Source organism: Myodes glareolus, chromosome 18, assembly GCF_982192425.1.
Source record: "Myodes glareolus chromosome 18, mMyoGla1.1, whole genome shotgun sequence".
NCBI classification, from domain to species: Eukaryota; Metazoa; Chordata; class Mammalia; order Rodentia; family Cricetidae; genus Myodes; species Myodes glareolus.
The window spans coordinates 50392379-50416678 of record NC_142043.1 but is presented as its reverse complement, the minus strand read 5'-3'; the positions used below and the strand labels follow the sequence as shown (position 1 = coordinate 50416678).

At 37.6% G+C, this 24300-nt stretch overlaps 1 protein-coding gene across 3 annotated transcripts in view; it reads right to left on the bottom strand.

Annotated features, from left to right (window-relative positions):
* Positions 1 to 24300, bottom strand: part of Ctnna3 (catenin alpha 3) — a 1405098-nt gene that overhangs the window by 521632 nt on the left and 859166 nt on the right. For all 3 annotated transcript variants that reach the window (XM_048451587.3, XM_087898188.1, XM_087898189.1), the window contains one exon: positions 6682 to 6774. In XM_048451587.3, coding sequence (XP_048307544.3) covers positions 6682 to 6774 — 93 coding nt within the window. The remainder of the gene's footprint in view (positions 1 to 6681; positions 6775 to 24300) is intronic.

The following is a 24300-nucleotide window of genomic DNA, read 5'->3' as shown; positions in this document are numbered from 1 at the left end:
TTTAAGTACTTGTGAGCAGCTGCCTGATTGAGTCTATTCTCCATAAGGAGAATATCCTTAGTTTTTTATTATTTTTCTTAAATTATAGAATCTCATTCATAGAGACAACTCTTGAGATCATTAAAGTGTGAGGACTCTAGCTCCCAAAAAAAGACATTGCTTTCTCAGATGTCTTTGGTAAGGTGTAGTGTGCTTGGCTTTTATTTAAACATGACAGCAAGAGGCAATAGTTCACCATATCTTAAAAATTCATTGCTTTTCTGTCTTTCTTTTAAAGTGGAAATCCAGAGTAGCGATCGAGACATGGACAACCCAGCATCTAGTATATAAAATTGATTTCCTTTCACAATTTTAGCATCATAACAACTTTAAAGGGATTAAAATCATGTAATTGTTACATTACTAACATAAATGAGTCACCTAAATTGAGAGCTCACATATATGACATTTTAAGCCTGAGTAGATTTTATAAACAAAAGAGGAGAGGTGGTGGGGAGCTTAGACCGAGTTGGAATTTTTCTTTTGCAAGCAATGAAGTAGAAATATGAAGGATTATTGTTTATTATTTTTATTCCAAAGATAAAGTGTATTTGGTGAATAAGAGAAAGGTAAATAATACACAATCATAATCAAGTTACTGAATACATTTTGCTATATCAGAAATTTTACTTACATAATTTCACTGTAGACAATGAAATGTTTTCACCAACTTATGATTAGAATTCAATAAACTGCATACAAAATACCCTTTTCAATTCTGGAAGTTGCAGAGTTTTTGAGAAGCATTATTTTTACTATCTACTTCTTCAACTGATTGTGGTTAAGACCTTACCTCCAGTTCTGTCTTCAACTGACTCCTGATTTTAAACATTATTCCCAATTATGAAATATTCTAGAATCCTGAATATTTTCTCTTTCAGTTTTGTGCTAATATGCAAATAAAGAATGTTTATATATATATATATATAATGTGCATGTTCATAATATAATACATGATTGTAATTATATACATATGATATATACATATATACATACATACATGCATACTATCATGCATCACAACCTAACCAAAATTAGCTCCTCTTGCAATGCCACTATCCTGTCCACTCAGAGGTAGACAGTACCAATCATTTCTCATGACTGGCATGTCAGTACACAATGTGTCATATTAGGACTTCTATCACTTTGATTAGAAAAGGGGGGTTTTATAGACCCCAGAGAATGAAGAGGAATGGGAAACACTGGTACATTTCAGCAAGATATATTCCTCCAAGTAAGGTGTTAAAAATAAAGTTATTGGGACATGAAAAAATAGCTCAGTGATTAAAAGAGTATATAGCACTCTTCTAGAGAGTCAGGTAGGTCACTGTCTCCTGTGACTCCAGCTCTGGAGATCTGATACTCTCTCCTGATCCTCAGGCACCACACTCAGCTGCACAACCCCTCCCCCACACATATAAACTAATAATGTAAAAACTAATAAAGAATTTTTCTAAAAGAGTGAAAGTTGAAACCTAATGATAATTTACCCTTTTTTGCTTAGACTAGTTCAGGTATAATTGTTTCAGTATCTACAGTATCTCAGCATTTTATCATCCAGATCACTTTTCCTTCTTCTATATGAAAGGCTAGTCCTGAAGGGGATCTCAGAAATGGGGTATTGGGACCCTCTTTGTGCATTCTGCATGATATATGGCTGAAGTAGTCATCTACCTTAGCCAAACGTTGTGATGTCTATGACATTGAGACCCTTTGTCTTAAGTTAAACTTAAGTCAGAACAACCCTGCTACCAGCCTTGACTCTACACTGGTTTGAAACATGCCTCCTGGATTCAGCTCAGAGACTGTAGCTGTGCCCCTCGGGGCCTGTCAGAAACAGTCTTTCACTTTAGGGCCCTTTGAAGATTTGATGACAGTGAACATGTGTCTCTAATGCTTATGTTTCCTTGGCTGAATATTCTTCTGTTGCTTTCATGAGGATTACATACAACTCAGTTTCAAGACGTGTCACTATTTCAGACGCTGTCTGTTAAATATGCTGCAAGCGACAATCCTCCTCTGAAGCAAGCCACCTGTAACAGAACATTTTACTTCTAGCACTTTAAGCACAATGGGAAACAATGATTTAATATGTTGAGCCTAGGGTGAATTCAACAAGACTTAGCAAACAGGAATAAAGTGCCATGCTGTCAGAAATCCCCACTCACTCGAGAGTCAACTTAGAATGATTTTTTAATAGTTCTGTCTTTCAGATGAAAGACCTCCAAACAAGTGTAAAAGCAACTAACCTTCATGCAAGCTGACGTACTTCTTAAGCAGCTTTCAATTCGGTGATGACAGACATTTAGTTTGGGTCTAGATTTATTCATTATGGAAGCTTTTGTGTTAAAATTTTACTCATATATTTTGCAGATATATATATATATATATATATATATATATATATATATATATATACACTTATGTGTTTTCAGAAATACTGGGGGGTTGTGTTAATGTCCAAAAGTTAAATATTTTTGTATTCTAGTAGATATTGCCAATGCACAAAGCTATAAAACTACTACGTACATACATACACACACACACAAATTGGAATATACTCCAGGCATATTAATTTCAAATTCCAGGATGAATAGTAAAAGCAAATATATGCAATACATAATATCTAGTTTTAAAAGTCAATGTGAGGAACTTCAGAATGGCTCAGTAGTTGAGAGAAATTGCTGCTTTTCCAGAGGACCCAGGTTCTATTCTAAGCACTGTGTGGCAGCTCACAGGCATCTGCAGCTCTAGCTCCAGGGGCTCTAACACTTTCCTTTGGTCTCAAGCATGTGTGTGAGGTCCAGATGCATAAGCTGTCAAAATACAAAGATGCATAAAACGTAAAATATTCTAAAGTCAATTAGAAATTCAGAGAAGCTTGGGGATCCTTTCAGAACTTATTTTTTGATTAAAACATATGTTAAACCACATTAACTTTTTAAAAAGTTCTCACAAGCTGTTGAAACTCACTTTGAAGCAACTATTATCTCGTATTTCTGGGAGTCAGGACTTTCTTCGTGCCTGTGTGCTTACGACTCTAGTTGATGGCATAAACCTTGGAAAGGTAGACAGATGAAAGTCTCATGAAGCAGCCAACTTTATTCAGAGCATCAGACAATTTATATGCTGAGACTATAATCACATGCGTAAGGTGTTCAACCACAAGGAGAAGCCACATTTGGCAAATACATGTCTTTTCATAGAGGCATAATATTACTAACAGTTGAAGTTAACTTACGCCTATCCAAAACACCTGGGAAGAGCATGAAAATATGTTTCAAGAACAGTTCTGTGTTTTAAAGAAACTGAGGTCACAAGACTCTTGTTGTCTTGTAGTTTTCTCATAAGCACTCAGAATTCTCGTACAACTCCATCCCTGGACTGTCCTGACACCTGTCTATTCCAGTCCTTCCCTGTTCCACTAGGTTTGCAGTATCAGATGCCTGTGGTTTAATATTTATACTTATTATAGATTTCATAATTAATTTGAATTCATATTCTAGAATATAAAGGTTTTGGAAAAGACTAGCTTCAGTTAATACACGTTCTTTATCCTCTTACAAGTGAACTAATAAAGGCTGGGCACGGTGCCACATATCTGTAATGTCCATCCTTTGGGAGGCAGAAGTAGGAGGATCACTACAACTTTAGGTCCAGAATGTTTACAAAGCAAACACGAGTCCTATCAGCCCTACACAGTATGACCCTGCCTCACAGATAATTCCATATTTTTACTCAAATTACTAATGAACCAATGGCATGGATGAGACAAAGAGTGTGTGATTGCTGCTAATTAGCCAATGTCTCAATGTTTCATCAGTAAGAAATATATCTACTCTATTTATATTAATCCGATATAACCAAAACTAAAAGCATCTTTATCTTATCAACCAGTAAGATGCATACATTAAGCAAACTTTCACAACTTAAGAACAAAAGGCGTTTTAATCTATATAATCCTGTAATGTCTTTGTCTTTTGCTAGAAACCTTCCTTTCCCTTATATGTTGAATAAATATTTATTGAATAGCCTTAGATGCTGCTTTTCCTTTGAGTGTAGAGGATAAATTATTAGACATTTTCTTTCCAAACATATGCAGGGTTTTGCACATACTAATTATTCAATGAATATTTGCTGAAAAAATAAATCCTTCTACATGTACACAAATATCTTACTGAAGCAAACAAGTGACTATATCATGAACTAACCAAGGGAAAAATTAAGAAAAAATAGTTGAGGGAGGCATGGAGGGATGTATTATCCATTTGGGTATCTTAAACGTTAGATACTTTCTAAGTTACAGAGTAGAGAGACCTACAGAGATTCAAATATGTAAGTTTACTGTTTAAGGAAAGGGTTGATTGGCCAAATAAATTTTTGCAGGCCATGAGCATGCAAAAGATTGTTTTTTAATCATAAAATTAAAAACGAAGTAATATAAATTCAAAGAATCAACAAAGGATATAAAATGTGATTAAAGGAATGTGTATATATAAACATACATATTATATATGTGTATATTACATATATAAAATATGCTGCGTGAGAGAACATACTACAAAATAAATCTCAAGTATTATAACATTTTATTTAAAAATTATCACATGACTTTTATGACATTTGTGAATTGTTCCTAAAAATTTTGTGAAAGGGGAGAAAACGAAAACAAATATTTTATTTACATATACCCACATGTATATGTAAATGTGTGTAACATATGTGTGTATACAAATACACAATAGAATTTTACTGAGCAATAAAGAAGAAAGAAACTATATTGTTAGCATAAAATGAATGCAACTTGATAATATCACAATAAGAGATTTAAGTCAGATTCAGAAGGACAAACATTATGCTTTATTTTTCTTTGGGGACTATAAATTCTCTGCTGAGATATAAAATCATGTATGCATATTATACAGGAAAGTAATGTGAAACTCTCTAGGGAAATTAAGGAGACCAATAGGACTTGGAAAGGAAATAAAGGAAAGCATAGAAATCCTTGGGGCAATGGGGTCAAAGAACAATAAACACATGAAAATATCCCTATGAGATACAATACTATGTGCAATAGATATACTCTAATTTAAAACATCAGCAAAGAAGTGATATAGTATCCAAGTCAAGCCTCTAAATATATACCTTTATTACCACAAATCCTTAGAACCTTCACCTATCACCAGAGAAGTTTCTTAATGCAGTGTATGGTGGCTAATATAGAGACTCAGAATTTGTCAAATTGAGGAGGATAGGTGACTGTGCTTGATTCTAACTGGGACATGCTCTCCCAGTGACTCGGGTAACACTGGAGAAGAAGCAGGAGGAAAACTCTAAGAGCCAGCAGCTGGAGAGACCTGCTGGTAATGCATGTCTTGTGGACTTTACGGAACTAGCCAACTCACGAACTCACTTCACCTGTGGATACCTTCATAAACCCTTCATAAGATTAATTCAGTCCGTTTCACATGTAAGAGTAGGTTCACCAGGAGCTCAACAGCATTAGAGATCTTGCTGCAATACCCTGTTCCCCACAAGCTCCATAGAAGATTTCTTATCAGTTGGAAGATCACTGCTTCAGACCAGCTAGTCAAGTCTTAATTCTAAAGAAACACACACCTTGGTTCTTCCCTCAGTAGTATTGGCAATGACATTGCCAGTAAGGTCAATCAAGCATTTAACAAGTTTTCCTTACACCATCTGTAACTCTACATAAGTCTATATGCACACCTTTTCTGCTTTTTTTTAGTGTGTTTAATATTTAATATGTGCCCTAATATGTATTCTAATTCATGACTTCAAAGAAACCAGTGATCTAAAATAATTCCCTAAAATTATGCTGTTCATTGGATCTTAAGAAACTACTGAACAGTTACCAAGAAAATAGTTTTGATGAGTCACATCTTCTTTGGTTGCTTGGTTGGGTTGGTATGGGTTCAGCTGCATTCGGACACTGTCTTTCTAGCCCAGGTTGGTGGCCTCACACTTCCGATCCTCGGGTATGAGAGTGTTAAGATTATCCCCGTTACCACCATGAACTGTCATCTAAAATTCTAAAACAAAAACCCTTACCAAAATAAACACATGCCATGGTTTGTATTAGTAAAACCTTGCATAAGGGTTGTCTGTGGCTTCTATTAAAGTTTTATCACCATCCTGTTTTTACTGACAGAAGAACTACTGATTTACAATAATCATCTCTATAAAATTTAATTTTTCTATTAACAAATTTTCTCATCTGTAAAACAGATGCCTTTCACTAAAAATATCCTTTCATCTTATAATATTTGAGGATTTGTGGTACAGAGCTATTTTTTCCCCTCAGAAATCTCCAAAATGAGCCTGTTTCTTAAGTAGAGGTTATAGAGATTTAGCGGCATGAGTCGGGTCTTGAGGTTAATTACCCAGATTCAATGTGCCCACTTGCAATGGTTCTTAGCCAGCTTCAGACAGCTGGAAGACGTGTAACTCAGCAAATCTCACAGGACCATCCCAAACAGCTAGGGGAACTACTTCCTTGGTTAGAATAGGCCTTGATCTGAGAATCCACTATGCCTTGTTTATAACAAACATCCTAACATATCTGTTAGGTATGAAGAATCAAGCATAACCATATAGGACACACTGACTTAGTTACCTTACCTGTGGACACAGGGTTTCCAGGTGATTTGCAGCGATTCTGACGATTTTAATCCCATCTTCATTTGTTGACATGGAACAAGCAAGGTTTGCCACCTTCAATACAATACAAAACAACGCCGATTAGCTCAGGCCACTGAGGAAACACAGAAATGTTTGTGTTTGTGGACAAGAAGGGCATGTATGCATTTACCGCAAGTGCAGTGTCAAGCAACATTTTTATAAATATCACTGATATCCCCTTCATAAAATCATTGAGAGAAATCATTAACTAAAAAACCAAAGGGAGCCTCAGGGAATCAACATAAAGAGGAAATGCTGGTGAATGAATCAGTAGCCTCCCATAGTTATCAACATCTAACCCATAATAAGACATTCTTAGGGGGCTGGGTAAGGTTTATCCATGGATCGCATGCTAATAGGTTCTTGGAAGCTCCTTTGATTGTGGTTTATTTTAAGATTGTAATTGTTTTATTATTTCCCAGAGGTCTATTATGCACACTGAAGTTGCATTAAGCATTGCTGTATCTTATTCATGTTTTATTCAACATCAAATATGCTGGGATCCCAGGCTGGACTAACACAAGATAATTAAATATTATTTCCTGTTCTTGCTTTTCTACTGTAACTTAATGAACATTATCTGACATTCTGGCAGCCAATTTAATTCAAGTATTAGTGACACCCAAATCTATTTTAACCACCGCTTTTGAAGCTTACACTACCTTTTACTGAAATGGGCATTCTTTTTAAATAATTACCACAATTGCCATTACCAAAGCCTGGTATTTACAGGTTTCTTATCTCACGACATAGATTTGAGAAAGGGTGTGGAATTAGTTTTCCTTCCTTTGAACACCAGTTTATCTAAAATTCTTCTTACTAGCACCATGGGCGTTTCTAAAGAAATGCAATTATTTTAATTTTTTTAAAAAAAACTTCAGTGGTGTTGTGGGGGTGCACATGCATGCAGCAGAGCAAGAACCATGTGTACATGTGGAAATCAGGGGACAACTTAATGGGAATTTGTTTTTCTCCTTCCATTGTGAGGATGTGGGGGCAGGTCTCAGATCTTCAGATGTCACGGTAGATGCCTTTACTCTAAACCATGTCCCTGGGGGATAGAGTAATTTTTTGATTTACAAAAAATATTTCACTGTCTCTATCAATACAGGGGAAACACCTTGCACCTCATGTGCGAAAATACAAAGTGAATTCAGATTCAGGGGTTGTAGGACTAGCAAATAAATAGCAAGTTTCTTTGGGCCACTATTTTAAGACCATGAATTGAAATTTCGGTGGATATATGTCTTGCTTTTTCTGACACCATGTTTAATATGTGAATGGGAAAACAACTTCTGCTTTGCTCTTACATATGACAGAATAGCAGACATCTATTATTTAGCTATGGAGAAGCATTGTTCAATTTATTAATGTACATGAAAATGGCTTACTTGGAAAGGCCTTTTGTTGGCTTGAAGGTCACAATACCTCAGCTTTCATATCTGACACATAATTAGTGCGCTCGTGAATTATTTGAAAAGGGCAATGGTTTCTGTGCCCCTAATCTCCCAAACCTCACTCCTTGATAGTAAAACTTTTGCAAACTTGAATACTGACTGAAGTTAAAAATGTGTACTATTGCAGAATTTTCTAGTTAAATTAGAAGGATGCTAACTAATTGAAGCTTCAGTTCACAGAAAATTGATCCTATGCAGACAATCTCTTCCTTCCTTCTTCTTTATTTTTTTCCTGGTGTTGAGGGCCATAGGCTGGGTCCTGTGATTGCTAGGCAAGTTTCCTACCACTTAGCCCATCCTCCTACATGTCGCTTCTTCTTGCTTTTATTTTATCAAATAAAACTTGATAGCACAGTATGTCAAAGTCTACAGTCCCCAGAAGTACATGGCTATCACTGATGCCGACTCCGTCAGCATCTCCAGTATCTTCATTCTGAGTTCGGTCTTTTGGGCACCTTATCGTGTACAGAGCACCCTCATGATTACAAGCATCTGCTTTTCCTCTTTTTGCCTGTGGCACCTCTTCTCCCTTATTTACAGGGGCCTTTTAAAGTATGTACTCAGCTGGGCAGAGGCAGGTGGATCTCTGAGTTCGATGCCAGCCTGGTCTACAGAGCTAGTTCCAAAACAGGCTCCAAAGCTACAGAGAAACCCTGTCTCGAAAAACCAAAAATAAATAAATAAAATAAAATAAAGTGCAAACTCTGGGGCCACAGGTTTAGCAGATATAGCCTTGCAGATCTTCTCTGTGAGCCCTCCTTCACTGTGGACCTCTCTCCTTTAGCACCCTGTTAGCCTTCCATTAACACATGGAGTTGGTGGGGGTGGGGCACAGGCACACAATATATGGATGCAGCTGCACATGACTTTTTCATTTCTTCTCTGTATCGCTTGTTTACTTTAAAATAAAAATGTATCATCTTTCCCTTCTTATCCATTTTGAAAGTCGATGGTACTAGGCTTTTTCTTTGGGGACACCAATAAGCTCCCAAATCATGACACAGAGACAGATTATTAGTTTTGAAAGCTCGGCCTAGCCTAAGCACAGTTCTGGCTAGCTCTTTTAACTTAAATTAACCTGTTTCTCTTTATCTACCTTTTGCCTCAGGGCTTTTTATCTTTCTAACTTCTGTGTATCTTACTTTGACCTCTTCTCTATGTCAGCTAGCTGGCAGTGGCTGCCTGTCTTCTTGCCATGGGTGTCTCCTTCTTCTTGAACCTAGGGTTCTCCTCCTACTTGTTCTCTCTGACTGGAAGCCCCTCGTATCCTACTCTCTCCCTAGCCAGTCTGTGCTTTATCAGGTTCCTTTGGCAGGCAACGTCAAGCAAATGCAACACATCTTTTCATAATTAAGCACACATGCCTATATATTAAGCAAATGAAGTATAAACAAAAGTCACACACCTTTACACAATTAAAATAATATTCTGTAGTAGAAATAATTGTAACATATCTTTGCCTAATTAAAACAATATTCTACATCAATAGATATCCTTGTTTTGAAATTTGCTGGCTTTTTGCCGGGCAGTGGTGGCACACACCGTTAATCCCAGCGCTCGGGAGGCAGATCTCTAAGTTAGAGGCCACTCTGGTCTACAATAGCTAGTTCCAGGATAGGCTCTAAGACTACAGAGAAACCCGGTCTCAAAACAACCAAAAGAAAAAAAGAGAGAAAGGGATTTGCTGGCCTTTATGCTATTATACAAACATGGATGCACAACAAGGATCATTATCCCAAAACATTTTATGTTTATATTAGTAGAGTTAACTTTTACAAGACTATACAATGAACATACAAAACAAGTGGGAGTTGGATTTATGCCTAGTAAGATGATGGTCGTGAGATCATTTTACCCTCATTTGTTCATGGAAGATAGATAGATACATAGACAGTCAGATAGATAGGTAGGCAGACAGATTAACAGGAAGATAGATGGGAGTTATATATGAACATTTCATCACAACTGTCCTATGTCAACTCAACTTTGAGGAAATCACAACTGTTTCAATTATAGAGCTATTAGGTTTTGGCATAAGCTTGTCAAACATGGTTAATTTGTGGCAATATTCTGAGACAAAGAAGAAAGGTTGAGTGGTAAAACTAAAATCTTTTTACAATTTGAATTTGAATGACTCAGAAAATGTTTTCCAAAACTCACATCAGTGTGTGAATGAAAGCCAAATTTCTTCTAATAATAATTAGATCTGTGTGCCTATTCAGGAAAACAAGCGCAGTGTAAATGTGACTCCCTGCTTGTCAGAGAAAACAGCATGCACATAAAATATCTCGTAAAAGTAATCTGAGGTATTTTGACATCTGACATCCCTGTTTATCTAACTTTGACTATGTTTCACAAATCACAGGAAAGTTTCATTATGTAGCACATTCCAATAGAAAATTTCTCTTTGCTAAGGAAAACTGTGGACTACAGAGACTCCTTCTGAATTTTGGAAAGATATTAAGTCCCCTGATTCTATTTTGTTACCTATAAAAACATGATAGTATCTAACTCACTAGGGTGCCGGGGCAATTAAGCAAGACACTGTATGGCGAAGGTCTAATATCCAATCCTATTATAATATCTAGTATCTCTAAGCATGTATGAATTCCCATCATTTTGTCTCCCAGCTAATGGGAGCAACAAAAGAACTTTCAAGTTCTCAGCAATGCTGTAAATTTAAGCCTTAGGTGCTCAATGAAATTTAATGAAATCTCTAATCCAAGAACGATTTAAAAAAAAAAAGCCTCTGAGATAGACGGAACTCACTTAGTGATGTGGTAGAATTGGGTGTAAACCCTACTTAAAGCCAGAAGGATGCCTTAAAGTAAGTTGAAAGGAAGCAAAAGTCATCGCTCGGCCTCCACAGCGACAGGTTGGCTGGCTTTAGTTAGCACCACTGTAACCTATTAGCACACTGCTGTCCTCTACTGTGCACACAGGAAAGAGGAGCAGGCAGACAGCTCACTCAGACCAAAGGTTGCAGACTTTGAGTCAGGTGTGCATGTGTGTTATTCACGGGTGGACATTTCTGCACTGAAATAACAGAACTGACGTTTAGTGGCTCCTATGTGATAGCCTTTCCCGGTCTAAGGAAAACCTAGAATAAACAACCAAATGAGATATTGGGTAAGCTCATGTATCCATTAAAGAGAAACGGCTATGACAAAATACTCCTTTACACCAAAAAGAGATTAATTATATTAGAATAATTACCAAAATTCCATCCAATAATTTTCTAAAACATCTTCAGGCAGAGATAAGTTGACATGTCACAGAGAGCTGACTGAAGTATTCTATCTATATCCCTCTCTCTCTCTGGTCTCTCCACATCTCAGCAGACCCTCTGATATCCAAGATGTAATTCACATCTGAAGTTCTAAAGGTTTCTCTGATCCTACAACACCATATGATAGAACATGTATTCTACAAACACATCAGGGCTGACATCAAAGCCTCACCAGTCGATTCCTTGTCTCAACGATCACCCTAGCTCCTACTTCAAGTTCTATGCACCAACTGGTACAGTCTTATCATGTTTACTTTTAGCTGGATATTGTATCTGTCCTAGTAATTGACAGTAAATGAGGCATGCTTCATTACTTAACCAGCGGTCTGTCATGAGAAATTCCTGCTGGGGAACCTTTCCTTCCAGAAGCCCATACATAGGCCAGTTCTGCCCTTTCTGACAAGAAGGTCAGGAAGCTGACCACTGAGAACCATATGACTGTCCCACTTGTGTCTAGAAACAGAAATAGCCACAGAAAGATATCTGGAAGTCATAAACATTCTCCGTGACCCTTAAATAAGTCTACTGTTCTACAGATTGACTTTGTATTTGATAATCACTATGCTGTGATATGACAGAGAGTGTTTATCTTTAGAGTACTGAATGGCACAGCATGCCACGACTTAACATTCCAATATCAAGTTTCATCTGAATTCTTGCTATGGCCATCCTCTTAGCCATCTTAGCCAGCTGAAACTGAAGGGACCCTAGAAAAAGTGCACCACCTGGGGAGCTGTGTGTCATCCGTCATCCACCATTCATTCTCCTACCAAGAAGTTTCTGTACAGGGATTTGCCTCTTGTATTCTTTTTCAAGAGCATGAACTTCATTTGGATATCTGGCTAGTTCCTCACTGTGGCACATCCATTGTGTATCTATGCCCCCTTGGCTGACTATAGCATCTCAGACAGCACCAGAGATACTAGCTCTCAGTGGGGGAGGGGTCACTGTTTCATTTTCATGCATATCTCGCTCAGGCAGATGGTCATTTGACTCCCATGTAAACACTTCTGGGTCCAGAAAATTTAGTGTTGTTGAAGAGGGAAGCCTATTCCCCTAGCAGCACGGCCCCAAATTATGAAATTATAGCATTTTTTGTATAAGGAAATGAAAACGTCTCACAATGAATGCCAAGTATCATAAGTAATATAATGTTGGACTCATAGAAAAAAAATGTGGTAATATAGTGGCAGCAATCCTCAGTTTCTGTGATAATGGAAATGGAAATAATAAAACAGCCAGTGAGGAGCTGTTAAAAGGTGGAGTTTCTTTCTGCAAAGGCATCTCAATACTTTAACTGAGAGATCTAAAGGATCTGGCACTAGAGTTTTAAAATCAACTTCCCAGTGGTTGTGATATACTAACTCCACAAAATAACACACACAAACACACACACACACAGAGAGAGAGAGAAAAAGAGAGAGAGAGAGACAGAGAGACAGAGAGAGAGATACATATATGTACATGTGCAAGCCACTGACAGCAGTATCGTAATATACATAAGCTGGGCCTTGGTTGATTGTCATTTGTTTGAACACATACTTCTTCCTGAAGATTAGTAAAATGGGCTGAAAGTCTATAATAGTACGATAGAAAAAAATGTTCAAGAAACAACAAAATCAGTGTAAGAGAAATTTCCAGTCATCCACTTGGAGTCCCTACTTCCTTGTGGTGACACCTTGGGGCACCTTGATAGAAAGATTGTCGCTTTCTCCAAGTCAGTGGTGCTGTCTGGTTGTGACTGTCAAGTCAGTCTCCTAATCATGCCTTCTTCCTAGACCAGGCAAGGCATGACTTCCTACTAGAGCAGTTCTGGTTTCTGCCTTTTCTCAACTTTTCATTTTGATTTTACTTATGGGAACCACCTCTGTCTTCCAGTAAGGTCCTTATTTTCCCACCCAAGTGAACAAAATAATTTTCTCCTATAAAAACAGAGGACCCCGATTCTCAGTGCTGACCTAGAAAAGCTGTACACCAACAGTGCACTCCTTCATGGTGTTTTACCGTGGTGAAGAGCCATAATCATGTGTGTATCAGGGGCCGTCCGACCAAATTTCTGACTTAGGTCTTGCACAGATCCTGGTCTTAGGCACAAATTTTAAAATAGCATATATGTCTGTTCCTGCTCATAGGAATCAATGTGTTTATAAATGTTTGCTTCAGTGTCCCCTCGGTGCTTATCAGAACATTTTATTCATTGAGTATAGAACATTTTCCACCTTAACATGAAAGCTGTTCATTATGTTTGAGAACCATTCCTCACATCTTGTTTCAAAATCATATCAATACTCCAGGACCTGGGGTATAGATCTTCTCATACCCCCACAGTTAGAATAAAAACCTCCGCCTGACATGCATATATTATTCTTTCTAGCCTCACCTAGCTACCCATCAGATGGAGAGTGAGCGAAGAAAAATAACCTTTTTCTCTAATCTTCTGTCAAGAAAATAATCCTAAAAGAAGTGTTACTTGGCTCGTGTAAATAAGAAAAAGCAATTTTAGTCTAGTCACCGAGATTTAAATCATTTTGTCTATAAATCACTGTATCCAATCTATACGTTTAATAATTCTACTCTTCAGTGTTGTGGATCTGGCTTAATTTATTCCCTGGAAGTTATGGCTTCTTCTACCGCTTCATGATTCCACAAGGCCCTGATTGTTCATAATGTGAACATTAAAAGTAAGTACCATTTCTTCAAACTGTGGTGGAAGAGTCTGAGTAAACAAAAAATGACATCATGAACACTGGGAGAGATGACTGCAAGGAATGTTATTGTGCATCAAACTTAGAGGTAATTTATCATACTTTAGAAGTACCCATTGGGTTAGCCACACAGGGAGTCATGTTATTACTTCTTAGGGTATTTGGCTCAAATGACCAATGCAGAGGCAAAGGGTAAGGTAGTCCCAGGACCTTGTGACCCCAAGTAAACAGAAGTAGGACACCTAGAAGACACACACACACACACATTCTTTACATCAAACTTTACTCTTTTTATGAGCAACTCTGCTTTTCTAATATATAAATGTCCATTAATTTATTTTGTCCAAAATAAAAATATTATATACACATATAGAGAGAGAAAGAGAAAAAATGCATTGCAGTTGATACCAATATTTTAAAATGATCTCCCCAATATCATCTCCTCATTCCTGTTCCACATCTTCTTTCCTCTAAGCTTGTGTATGATAAATGTTCATATGGCTACAATATAGTATTAAGAAAATAGAACAAGGAAGACTAGATTTAAATAAACGAGGAAGGACCAAATTCAGGTAATGAACGTGAATTATGAAAGAGGATATAAAGCTATTTTTTTTCTAGTTCTAATTCTGTCATTGATTTTTATTTATTTGTTTTTAATGGTGGACCAGCACATAAAATGTATTTGATCCTGAAAGAGTAAAACTTAATGTCAATTTCTCCTACTTTTCTAAGGGCTTCTTATTACACAAAATTAATCAGGTTGTAAAATCTGGTTAATTTTGGTGTTAATTTAAATTAACCAGATTTTACAACTTGATTAATTTTGTATAATGTTTTTGATTATTTGTACATTTAAAGTTTTTGAGATTTATTTTTCTATAATGTGTATGAATATTTTGCCTGCATGCATGTGTTCATCGAATGCCTTCAGTAACCACAGAGGTCAAAAGAAGGCATGGCATTCCTTGGAACTGGGGTTACAGACAGTTGCCAGCTGCCATGTGAATGCTGGGAATTGTACCTGTGTCCCCTGGAAGAGAAGACAATGTTTCTCACCAATAAGTCATCCCTCTCGTTTGATGTAAGGTGTTTTCTATTTTTTTTTTTAATGACAAGATTTGTAAAATTAGAGACTGTGCATAGTTCAGATCGAAATTCATGTGTAGCTTTCTAAACCCCAGTTTAGCCAGTGAAGCCCATTTTAGACACTGGTATGTCCTTCTGCACAGGGCATTTGTGTCTGTTTTACTTTCAAGTTGATGATGGTTTTTCCTTGCTTCCCTGCCCCCCTTGAATCACTCGATCTACAAATTATCGCCTATCAGATCTCCGCTCACAAGCGTTGTCTTGGCAAGTTTGGTTTGTTTTTTGGGTACATCCCATCTCCTAAGTCTCCTAAGGTAGAACTTTCCTTTGGAGTAGAATTCTTGGATTTTAAAGTTACCTTCATTGGGTGTCATCTTTTTCGTTTGCTTATGTTTTAATGTTGTTTTGTATTTTTGTTTTGTTCTTTGAATTGTTTGTTTGCTTGTTTGTTTGGGTTTTTGTTTTTGGGGTGTGTGTGTGTGTGTGTGTGTGTGTGTGTGTGTGTGTGTGTGATTAGATAGCGTCTCACTGCATTTCTCTGGGTAGCCTGGGTAGCCTGGAACTGGCTACATAGATTATGCTGACTTTGAACACACCTGGCAACGTGTCTATCTGATGAGTAACAAGTGTCGCTGTTTTCCAAGGGACAGGGTCTCTCCCAGTTGATCATTGTCTCCACTGTCTGCTACCTGACATTTGGCATCCAAACAATACACAGCTTTTCTATGAATGAGTACATAGATGGAAATATGAAGCAGTTATGCTTATGAGTACGACATCTTCTCAGATAAAGAAACAGAGAGACAGAGAGAAATGAGGCCTGGAAGGAAGAGATAACTCAAGAAATTCAGGGCAAGAGAGAACCAAGAACAACATTTTCCTTGGAACTTCCCTGCGATGGTCTACAATGCCCAGACAGCTGGAAGTCACGGAGACACTACAGATCTTTCTTGCAGTCTGGCCTTCCTATTTAACAAGACTTGGGAAGTGGGTTCTCTCAAATGTTGCTTTCTCTTAAGCCATCAAATTGAGAACTAATGAACAGCGCCCGATCTAGCTCTCAATTTATTTATATTTAATCAAATAAAAGAGCTCTTCAAGGGGTCCAATCTGGTGGCCAAATGCTGGTGAGTGTGTCAGATGCAAGAGACGTAGTGAGCACTGTCCGCAGGAACGTCAGTGTCCTTCAGAAGAGAGTGCATGCATTACTGCAAATAAACCTGAGCTCAGACGCCCATAGCGGGGTCTGTGGGTGCAGAAGGGGATCTCTCATCTCCCATTACAGGCCTAAGTCACTTCTTGCTAAAGAGGTCAGTCCTTCAATTCCCCTGCTGGTTTAGTGCTGTTATGCTGCCCCTGGCAGTAATTAAAAGAAAAGAGAAAACAGATTGAGTTTTGTATAATGTTTAACCTATAGATTTTTTGCTATCAACATAATTGGCAAGGTTCAGTTAATCATTTTACCAAGTAATAAATATTGATTATGTAACTATGAAGCAGGCTAGGAAATGCCAGTGAAATAAAAATAAGTCAGTAACAGTGGAATGGCCCTTTTTTATTTTTTTACAATGTACTTATTTATTGACCTAATTTGTCCCTGGAGAGGGGCACACATGTCTCAAGGCATGCCCGTGGAAGACATAGGAAAAATTGTGGGGATCATTTTTTTCCTTCCTCTGAGTGGATTCAGGGGTATAAACTCAGGTGCGCAGGCTTTGTGTCTTTGCCTGCTGCACCATCATGCTGGCCGAGGAAGAGAATCTCAGGAAGTCTGCTCTTTCGGAAGGGATGTGAAAAGGCCTCAGTCTCTAAAAGTGTAGATTGAAAGCACAAAGGGAAGATAACAGCAAAAAAAAAATGTCAAAGAGATGAATTGCCAAGGATCTCATGGAGGCAAGTTATGAGAAAACACTCTGAAGCAGCTGGGGAGGAAAGGGATTATTTGGCTAACACGTCCATATTACTGTGCATCATCAGAGGAAGTCAGAACGAGAACTCAAGCAAGGCAAGAACCTAGAGGCAGGAGCTGATGTAGAGGTTATGGAGGAGTGCTGCTCTCTGACTTGATCTCCATGGCTTGCCCAGCCTGCTTTCTTATAGAACATAGGGCTAAGAGCCCAGCACTGGACCATACACAATAGGCTGGCTTCCCCTATACCAATCCTTACTTACAGCGGCTACTTCTCAATTGAGATCCCAGTTTCTCAGCTGATTATAGCTTGTGTCAAGTTGACATAAAACTAGTCAGCACACAAAGGAACTTTGAATTCTTTTGGACATTGTTTTCCAAGATGCCTCCCAAATTGTATGAATGCTGAATTCCATAATCACCTAGCAACTTGCTAATGTAATCACCTCCTTGTCTATCTTTGGTTATTCATCTACAGGATGAATAACTGACTTTATTTCTAGGTCCTCCTTCATTTCAGCCCTTTCTCTCTCCTTCATGTGCAACTGATAACAAGATTATATAAAAATTATACAGGCGAGCAGATATACATGGCATTTTGATATTAATGCACAAAAATTGATGAATTAAATATTAGGGACCTGACATAATTATTAAAACTGAAAAAGACAATTAATCCAATGATCAGGACACAAAACTCTAAAACTTTCCTATAGTTCAGTTTTGGAAAAGCATTTGGCAAATGTCACGCCTACAATTACTAAAACTAGACCGAACTGAACAAACTTATGCTGAGTATGAGGGCCAATAGTCAAGGTGAAGCCAAACGTGTAGGAAGAGACCCGCATCCCAGCATTTCAGGCCAGAGAAGTAGGACATGAACTCAAAGCCAGAACACGCCATTTAGGAAAGCCTAATCTAACATACACTCACACACGTACACACACCGTCGCAGCAAATATTAACACTATCATTACTTGTATAAGAAGGAATTGTTAAGAGCACATACCGAGGCCCCAAGCTCAGTTCCCTGCACCTATGTCCCAGGAAAGCTCTCAGCTCCTGGGGACCCCAGCCCCACAGTGCCTGATGTCTCTTCATCCCTGAAGAAATCAGCACTCCACTGCACCATGTCCTCCCTCCCCACGTGCATATATAATTATGAAAAACAAAGGGTCAACATTGTAAACCTTAAGATAAGTGCCCCATTATTACTGAAGTTGACCTGTGTTTCAAACAGGGATTTAACCACTTTAAATGAATCTAAAAATATATGATAGCCATGAATATGTTACAGAAAGATGGAACAATAAATTTTATTCCCAGGGAGTTAAAGGTTCTTCCTAAAGTATGCGAGATTATCTGAAAGTCGGTTCTTACTTCCAATGGCTTAGCAGCATCGCATTATACAAAAAGAACATGGGGAGAAGAAATGCTTTATCTCTGCTGGAATCAAAAGTCATGTTTTAATAGAAATTCACTTTGATAGTGACAACCAGTACTGTAAATGTCGTGGTAATATAAATCTATTAGGGACTCAAAAAATATGGATATGTGTGTCTGTGCTCATATGCCTTTAATTTAACTATGGAAAGGAAGGGTTGAATGAACGTGAGAAAGATCAGATTTGTGGGTAGGAAGGCTCAATACTAGAACATAAACTCTAACTTGTACTAAATTTATTTATTAAGCTAAAATATCTATATTGAACTTGGGCTAATTTTAGTATATATTAAACATATCTAATAAGCATACACTGATTATGTCTATGGAAGGAATATGAAAGAGAAAACAGAGATGAGTGCTGGAGAAAAACACAACACGCCATCCATTAAACTGCAGAAATTTGCTGCTTTTCAAAGCACTGGGAGAAATATCAATACTGACTACACTGACTATCCACTTCAGGGAGAGGAGCTCAGTGCAGATAAGAAAGCTAGAGTGTCACGGACTCTGAAAACATTTTAAATGTTAGGGTTCAAAAGTAACGCAAATATTTTACGTATGTCAAAAATTATCACTATGTCTACACGGGTCCAGCAATCCCTAAGGAAAACACAAAATAAAAACATAAAATATTTACAGAAATACGTGGCAACACGATATGCATCCTGTAAGTGTGTGGTAAGAAGTTTAATTATCATTTAAGCAACGTATACAAGTGGAACAAGAAAATAATGACACATTTTGTGCATCAGATGAGCAACATTTTATGGATTTTTTTTCTAAGACCGCCTAAGAATGAAGAAACAAGTGAAAATAAAAGACTCATATTTGAGAGAGGAATTCGGCTCATCTGTGAGAATTTCCCATGCAAAGAGGATCCATGATGTAACACAGCCTATCCTGTCTTTCAGAAAAACTTGCTTGTGTGAAAAGCATGGCCACAGGGAAATTCATTTGTCAAAGTAAAGATGAATCTATACATTCGTTGGCAATTAACTGGACATTTTTACAAATACAGAAGAAAAAATCCTGCTCCTATAAACAATTTCAACTTCAAATTAATTTAAAAGCATTCCTTGATCTGGTTTGTACGTTTCTGAGCCAGAGTGGGTCGTGTTTAGCTCAGGTTTACACTAGAGGGAGGGATCGACTACAGATATGTAGTCTTGCCACCACCTTAACATTTATACTTTCTTACGGTGATTACATATAAATACCTGTCTTCTTAGATATATACTGGAGTATTGGTAATTATTTTACCCTGCTCCCCCACAGAGTACCAGAACTCACCCCTAATGTAAAATGACACCGCATAAAGTGTTGCTTTTGTATTTCTGGCGGAGTCTCACTGTGTGGTCCAGGTTGGCCTCTTATTCACAGTCCTGCTATTTCCACCTGCTAAGTGCTGGTGCTGAAAGCATACATAATTCTATCTGCTTTGCATGTATTTTTAAGAAAATAAAACACAGAGAATATGTGTGTGTGTGTGTGTGTGTGCGCGCGCGCACGTGTGTGTGCGTGTGTGTAAACACAACTGTGATTGTATTTAAATAAAATTATTTCTAGGCAGCTATTCACAATGTAATAATATTAAATATCAACTATAAGAGACAGATGGAAAAGAAAATGGGATTAATATTTCTCTAAATAGAAGCACCTTTTCATATATATATTTCTTGTTTTTTTTCCAACTTTTAATTGTGAATTGGGTTTCCAATTTATTTTTTAAAGTATTTGGTGAAATAATTACATATATGCTGACCTGAATACATGATTGGTAAGTAAAGCAGGAAAAATGATTTTTTTTTTGAGATAGTGGGTTTGTGTGTGATAAAGTAATCTCTACAATGATGTTCAAAAAATGTTAGCCGTCACCTCTGAATACTGGGAATCAAAATTATTCCATCTTTCTTCTTAAATGTTTTTACATGTTTAAAATTCAAACTTATTTAAATAATGAGTATAAATTAGCAATCAAAACATGAACAATGCAGGTATTTTCATTTTGGAGAGAATAAAAGCTTTTCACATGCACATGTGAAACTTCAATGGTACTCAAGAAGATTCTATTACTTATGATGCTTACTGCAAGCCTGGGATTCACAGCCACTTGAAACATGCTTCCAAAAAACACCGATATGTACTGATTAGGCAGAAAAAACTACTGCTAAGTGGAAAATTGATTCAATTGCCTCATGTGCTGTTCAATCTAAAATTATGACTTAGCATACTACATTATAAAAATAACCAAAGAAACAGATATTCATTTTACCCTCTCTTTATTCAATATAGAATGTAAAAATCAGATTGCCCAAAAGCAATATTAATAATGAATTAAATTGTTTAGAGAGATAAAGGTTTATTGTGCATGGTGTTTTGTGCACATATATGTGTGTTTATGTTATTTGTTGATAGTTGATGCATGATAATGATTCTCATGATTGGCGACTTATAATTTGATTTTATATTTCTATCTGTTCTTATGTATCCATTCTATATTCAAATTTGCATTTAAACTTTATGTACCTCCAAATGAGTCATTAAATATATACAAATATTCATGAGTCCAAGTGGATATATGTCAGTGTTTGTAATGGTATAGTAGTTATAATATATTTATATTTTAATAAATAAACCTTGTCTGAAGACCAGAGGCAAAGCTAAAGCCACTAGAGGTTAGGTAATGGATTTTTGAGATTTGGGATTTGGGAGACAGAGGCAGATGGATCTTTGTGAGTTCAAGGCTACCCCAGGCTATACAAGATCAATGCAAAAAAAAAAAAAACAAAAAAACAGAAAAAAAAAAACAAAAAAACTTCAGGTAGTGATGGCTCACTCCTTTAATCCCAGTAGTAGGGAATCACACAACTTTAATCCTAGCACTACAGGGAATATAAAATGGGAGAAGAGAGAAGCTTAGACTATTTAGCTTACAGTAGCCCAGCCTTAGTTAGGTAAAACTTCTCTAAGTGACTTGGCTGCTCTGCTTTTCTGGTTTTCAGGTTGAATCCCAATTTCTGTCTCTGGGTTTTTATTATTCATGTTAAAAGTGTTGCTTTGAAACAGGCCTCAAAATCATGTGTCAGTGTGTGTTTTCACAGAATACACCAATGAGATGAAAACACACACACATGAACATACAGTAGACACATACATACATACACACATCTCAAGCATTGTTGGCTGTTACATTGTTACATTTTTAAAATTATATAGTATTTCCCTTCCCTTGTCTCCCTCTAAATCCCCCCCGAAACCCTTTTTTATTATCTTTCAAATTTATAATATTTTTCTAAAAAATTGTTGTCACAACCCTGAAAACATACATACAAGTAATATTTAACAGACTGGGGGATTATATTTCGGAATATATATGCATCTACATATACAATATATACATATAATAGCATTATTTCAGCGATGGTCTGAATAAAAATAGTCCCCATAGGTTCATATATTTGAATATTTAGTCACCATGGAGTAGCACTATTTGAAAGGTAAAGACGCAGTACGATCGGTGATTAAAGGTCCACCAGACTATTTTATAAAAGATACTGCTTTAATAAAACAGAAGGAAAAGTTACACCAGAATGCTGGATCGAGGCCAGAGCAAAAGGCGGGGGGGGGGGGGGGGATTGCACCCGCCAGGTTTATAGGTAAACTTTTGCCTTAGGATAACACGCCCCATGAACAGAACGTGATTGGCTGAACTTCCCTATCAGAAAGGATTAGCAGGACTAGGTGTAGCAGCCACACTCTTGAGATATCAAAACTTTTGAGAGGCTCAGTCTTTCTCTCTCTGACGATCGATCAGGATAAAGAAATCTAAGCTACATCTTCTGCACTATTTTTGCCTGTGTATCACCAAGCTCTCTACCATGATGATAATGGACTAGCCTCTGAAACTGTAAGCAAGGCCACAATTAAATATTTTCTTTTATAAAAGTTACCTTGGTCGCGGTGTCTCTTCACAGCAATTGAAGAGTTACTAAGACAGAAGTTGGTACCAGGGACTGGGGTATTTTCGTGACAGGCCTGACCAAGCTGTTTCTTGGGGGAATGTGGAAGACTTTGGGATTTTGGACTAGAAGAGTAGTTGGAGATTTTGAATTGGGTTTAATGTATCATCCTAGTAGGAGTATGGAAGACAGTGCAGAGGGTAATCTGATCTGTGGGAACCCAGTTCAAGAAGTTTCACAGCAGAAGAATATTATATCCTAGAGACCAATCTGAAATTTTAGCAAAGAAGGTGACTGTTTTCTGCTCTTGCCCTAAAAATTGACCTGAGACCAGATTGAAGAGTATTGGATTAATGGTGTTGACCAAGGGGGTTTTAAGACAACCTAGTGCTGACTTGGTCATATGAGCAACAGCAATGATGTTATGCAGACCTATAATAAAAAAGGAGTAGGTGGGTCAAGGAGAAATATAAAATGTCCAGTGTGGGGTGAAAAGGACTACGAGGAAGAGTAATAGAGCTAAGTCCTGTGCCTGGGGAGATAAAAAGTTAAAAGAGAAACCTGGTGCTAAGACCCCACTCAGCCAAGCTTTCCACTTATGAAAGGTAATTAAAGAAAAAGATACAGGATACTTCTATGTAGGGTTGGGAACCTGATACAAATGTAACTGAATGAGAAGGCCAAGTTACAGCCCCATCAATCAGCATAACAGGCACTTCAGCCATGGGTTCTGACTTTAGGGTCAAGAATACAAAAAGCGGTTATGGAATTTTGTTCTGTATCTAGGGGAAGCTGCTGAGGCCAGGGGTGTCAGGGGGTCTCTGCAGGAAAGCCCAGAGAGAGCAATGTGTGAACCTGGGAAGGTAAAGCATACAATACAATCGTATCAGAGAACCCAAGACTTTGGAACTGCCAGGGTCATGTGACACCTGCCAAGGAAAGCTGCAGACCAAGCATGGAACCAGCCCAAGAGAGAGAAGAAAGTGGGAGTCAATTAAGCTAAAAGGGATTGGAGATCTGAACAGGGCTTTGAGAACAATTACGAAGGCACAGAATTTGGAGTTTGCCATGCCGGTTTTCAGCCTTGCTTTGGTCGAGGATTTCCTTCCTATGCAGACCCTTCTCCCTTTTGGAAGAGTAATGTATGTTCTGTGCTATTGTACATTGGAAGTCTGTGTTCTGCTTTTTTATTTTGATTTTATTAACAGGGGAATCAAGTTAAGAGATTGTCATTAGTGTTAGAAAAGACTTGAAACTTTGGACTTCTTCAAGGGTGTCCAGAATGTGATAACCTCTGGGGACTTTTAAAGTTGGACTGAATGCATTTTTGCAATATGATGCGGCTACAAGTTCTTGGGACCAGAGAATGATGTGCTGCAGTTTGAATAGAAATGGCCCCCACGGGCTCATATATATGAATGCTTAGTCACTGAGGAGTGGCATTATTTGAAAGGATTAGAAGGGCTAGAAGGTGTGGCCCTGTTGGAGGAAATATGTCACCGGGGGTTAGAAGACTGCAGCATTCCATGCTAGGCCAAGTCTCTCTTTCTCTGCCTACAAATAAGGAATCAGAACTTTTAGCTAATTCTCCAGCACCATGTCTGTCTACACACTGCCATGCTCCCTGCCTCCCTGACATGATGATAATGGAAAAACCTCTGAAATTGTAAGAAAACCCCCAATTAAATGCTTTCTTTATTTATTA